This window comes from Spermophilus citellus (genome assembly GCF_964194105.1).
Source record: "Spermophilus citellus genome assembly, chromosome: 4".
NCBI classification, from domain to species: Eukaryota; Metazoa; Chordata; class Mammalia; order Rodentia; family Sciuridae; genus Spermophilus; species Spermophilus citellus.
Genome location: NC_138185.1, coordinates 18,455,325 through 18,459,756, shown reverse-complemented (window position 1 = coordinate 18,459,756; position 4,432 = coordinate 18,455,325). Strand labels below are relative to the sequence as shown.

The window sequence follows — 4,432 nt, the reverse complement described above, 5'->3', positions numbered from 1 at the left end:
AGGTCTTTCGGCCGGCACCCTCTTGGCTCAGAAACAAAACTCGACCGGGGTTTGGACCTAGGATGAGAAGCAGAAAATACATTTGAGGCTCACATACACACACTCAGTCAAACACTCAAGGAAGACAGCTGCCCAGACTTGGTTTTCTTTTCAATTGACATGGGGGGAGAGTGCCCCCCAAATTGGTGCAACTCTTGAAGAAACAAGAGAGTCAAAGTCATGCAAAGGCGGAGTTCTCTAAATAAACACCATTTCCATGGTTTTAATAAGCAAAATAGGAAACCATTTTAATAACCAAAAAACAGAAACCAGTCTGAATAAAACTACAATAGACTAGGTTTTAATATTTTCATATCATAAGCAGGGTTTGAAATTGATCCCCTATTTTACATGAAATAAAAACAATTTCTGTTGCGGCAAGTTTGATTTCAACACAGTTGAATCCGTAAAAACCAAAGCTCGTTTCTGATGCAGGACGAATATCCACAATATTTAAAACTGCAAGCACCATGCGGTTCATACAATCTTGTTATTACTGTTAATTTATCAACTAATACAAACTCAAAAATGCATCCGGCCAGCAGCGCCAGCAATTTCAAATGGGAACTAAAAAATATGCTTTCATTTTGTTTTTTGTTTTTTTGTATTTTTTTTGTTTTTTTGTCAGTGCAACTTAAATCCTTTTACTGACCTGCAGAAAAAAAAGTAATAATAAAGAAAAACGCCCAGATCTTCCCTATAACTACTATACAACTGAAGGGGAGGGGGGGAACCACCAATAACTCTTCCTGCTATCTCAAAAGCAGGGAACAAAACACATAATGCGTTTGTCTAAAGTTGCAAATTTACTTGCCAATGTTTGGGTTTCTGGTATATTTTGAGCAGTGGCAGCTGCTTCACTACAAGCTGGGGTCACCATTGATGGGGAATCTTCTCACCCTAGGAGGGCTGGGGGGCCTGCAAGGAGTGCAAACTGGAGAATTAAAAAAAAAAAAAGACCCTGGGGTGATTCTTCTTATTAAAATAAAAACTGGAGGAGATGTGTTTCTCTTTCCTCTCTTATTAGGGGTGTCAATTTGACCAGGAGACAAGGCAGAAATTGAGGACCATTTCTAGGGTCCCCGGTATGGCACTCCACCACTGCTCCTGCCCTTGTACCCTCTTTCCCTCAAAACTCCCCAAAATGAAAACTAAAGCAGGAGGACAAGAGAACTCATTGTGGACAGGGGAAGGGAAGAAAACATGCAACTTCTAAGGGTGCCCCAAGACAAAGTTGTTGCCTAATGCTAAATCCCCAGAACGTTTGTTTGGTTTTTGTTTTTGTTTTTACTTACAAATTTTTTAAAAAAAATGTCATAATACTAAACCCAAACAAAGACACTTCAGCTTGCTGCCACGTTCTCTATTCGGTTTGGCGGGGCGGGTATTTACAAGCCGACAGCTGGGACTGAAACCCGGCTCGCAGCCGCAGGAGTTTCCAAACTGCGATCCCTTCTTACCCAAAGAAACAAGGGGGGTTATGATCCATGATCAACAACATGCTAAAAGTTAAACAAGAAAATGGTACAAAATAGAAATTATTACCATACATGTCCAGCATGCAGGATTAATATTTTTAATGCAGATTTTCGTATTTTTTTCTATATAATCGAGCAGGCAATAAAACTGATGAGATTTGCGCGCCGAAAGTCCTAACTGAGGCCCGCGTCTCTCGGCTGAGAACCAGTGTTCTCCGGACTCTGGACAGGCAGGTCCCACTGCTCTTCCTTCCTTTGCTCAGCCTCGCCTTGAGCGGGCTGGGACGCCAGGGTCCCTCTCCTCTCCTCTGCTCTCTTCCTGGGGCGGACTGAGCTCCGGACTTCGAAGCAGCGGCCCCAGCACTTTCAAAGTTCAGAAAGCCTAGAGTCTCCAGACTGCTGGGCGACTCTTAGGTAGTATGCCTCGCCGCCTTCCAGCCTAGAGAAAAGTTGCTCCGGGATCTCCCACCCTCCTCGTCTCTCTGGCTCTGCTCGAGTCTAGGAGGCGGCGCTGGCGTGCGCTGCTCTCGCCTTAGCCAAGGTCCCCTGCCCGCCCGCGCTCCCTCCCGTCGCCCGCGGCCCGTGCGCGCCCTTCCACCCTCTCGCTCAAGTCAAACAGGTCAAGGCTGGGGCCATGGCAGGGACAGAGTCCAAGGGAGTCCAGGGCTGGGGACACGGGACTGGGGATCCGGGCCCGGGAAAGAGCGGGGGCCGGGACCCGCCACGACTCACAGAAAGAACTCGGGAGAGGAGGGGCTGTCGCTGGTGGAGCCCGCCTCCCTGAAGCCGGAGTTGGCGAGTTTCTCGCACTTGACCTTGTAGGCGTCTCTCTCGCGGGCCAGCCGGGACACCTCTTGCTTAAGCTGCTCCACCTGCTGAATGAGCTGGGTCTTCTCATTCTCCAGGTGGTGTTTCTGCTGGACGCGTTTATACCTGCACGACTGGGCGTAGCCCCGGTTCTTCAGGGTCCGCCGCTTCTGCTTCAGGCGGATCACCTCGTCCTTGGTGAAGCCCCGCAGGTGGCGATTCAGCTCACGCACGGACATGGACACTAGCTGGTCGTCGGAGAAGCGGTCCTCCACGCTACCGTTGCCTCCCGCCGCCGTCGCCGCGGCCGCCGCGTGGGGACCCGGCCCGGGGTGGCTGGTGGGCAGCTGTTGCGCTGGGCTGGCTGCGCTGGACGGCGGCGGCGACGCTTGGTGATGGTGGTGATGGTGCGGGTGAGCGTGCGGGCCCAGCTCATCGTGGGCCACTCCAGCGCCGGGGTACGCGTGGTGCGGGTGAGGGTGGTGGTGATGGTGGTGGTGGTGAGCGCCGCGGAAGCCGTCGAAGCTCTGCAGCGGCTGTGGCACTGGGTGCGAGCCGATGAGCGCCTCCACCGCGTCCTCGGGCGTCAGGTTGAGCGCCTCAGGGTTCATCTGCTGGTAGCTGCTCGCCATCCAGTACAGGTCCTCGAGGTGGGTCTTCTGTTCGGTCGGGCTGAAGCTGGGTGAAGAGGGCACCGAGCTACACGGTGTGCTGAGTGGCGTGGACGACACCGAACCGGCGGGCTGCAGGCGCGTGCAGGGCCGGCCCGGACGCTCTGCACGCCCCAGCGGCTCCTTCTTCACGTCGAACTTGAGCAGATCGAAGTCGTTGACGTACTCCATGGCCAGCGGGCTGGTGGGCAGCTCTGGCCCCATGCTCAGCTCCGCGGCCATCGCTAATGCGAGGCTCAGTCGCCGCTGCCGCTGGGGAAACTTTGCGGCCGGCCGGAGCGCGCCGAGCCAAGCGCGGGGGCGAAGAGCGGCGAGCCGGGGAGGCGGGGAGCCGAGGGCGCAGCGGGCCGGGGCCGCCGGCCAAGCCTTTGTCTGGGGACGCGGCGGCGCGCCGGAGAGTCCCGAGGCTGCCTGCGCTGCCCCAGTGCCGGGGTCTGTGGCCGCTACGGGACCGAGCCGGGTCAAGCCGGGCAGGGTGGAGAGGCAAGCCAGGCGCGCGAAGGGCGGAGGGGAGGCGCGGGGCGAGCGCCCGCCTTTCGCTTTCTCGCTCTCAAGCTCTAGGGTTCTCTCGCTCGCAGCCGCTCGCAGCCCGGCGGTGCAGCTGTGCAGGATCCGGCGTCGCAGCCGCCTTTTATCGCTTTCCTGATGTCACTGGGGCGCAGGGGCCCGGGCGGCCCGGCGCGCTGGCCAATGGCTGCACGGCCCCAGCGGCCCAGCGGCGCTGGGCGGGGCGCGCCTGACAGTTCCCCCGCCCCCCTAGTCAGCTGACTGGAGGCCGGAGCAGCTCTGGAGCCGCCTAGGCCTGGCAAAGGGCTGCAGCGGAGTGGGACGGCCGGCCTGGGCCCAACCCCCCACCCTCCAGGTCCTGGCCCCTGAACGCTCGCCTTAGTTGCGCGCCCCACCTCTTGGCCAGGTCGCTACTTCCACCCACACACACCCCGGGCACTCTCACATCCCTCAATATCCTTTGCATCCCTATTTCAGCCCGTGTCACTCCCAAGGAGGCTCGGAATGAGCGCAGGGACGAAATCTCCCGGGCCCTTTGTTCCCAAGCGGCCCCCGCCCAGTGGGCGACGCTCTGTGTGCCCTCGCGGCTGCTGGCCGAGTGAAATGTGTGCCAAGTGTGCCTGTGTTTCTGAAGGTCTACGTGTATTTGAGTGTGTTGGAGGGAGGAAAAGGTTGGGGCTCCGAGAGTTGTGTTCAGACCCAACTCTTAACCTCAGGGGACCTTTCTTGGGCCAAGATGGGCTGTAACCTTCCTAGCGGGTGCAGTGGCGGAGTCCTAAGATAAAACACCACGGGCCTTGCAGCTCCCTGCGCTTACCCCACCCCCAAATGCTCACGACCGAGGTAACCGAGAAAGAATCGGCCCAAAGGCCCCAAATCCCTTTCCCAGTCAAATGCACAGAAACCTGAGCGCTCTGAGGTTCGGGGCCG

The 4,432-nt window shown here is 56.7% G+C and overlaps 1 protein-coding gene across 1 annotated transcript; it reads right to left on the bottom strand.

Annotated features, from left to right (window-relative positions):
- Nucleotides 1-260: 260 nt before the first annotated feature.
- Nucleotides 261-3,955, bottom strand: MAFB (MAF bZIP transcription factor B). Its single transcript, XM_081292185.1, has one exon. It carries the CDS (start codon nt 3,215-3,217, stop codon nt 2,246-2,248), a length of 972 nt encoding a protein of 323 aa, XP_081148311.1. The 5' UTR covers nt 3,218-3,955; the 3' UTR covers nt 261-2,245.
- Between the last annotated feature and the right edge of the window lie 477 nt (nt 3,956-4,432).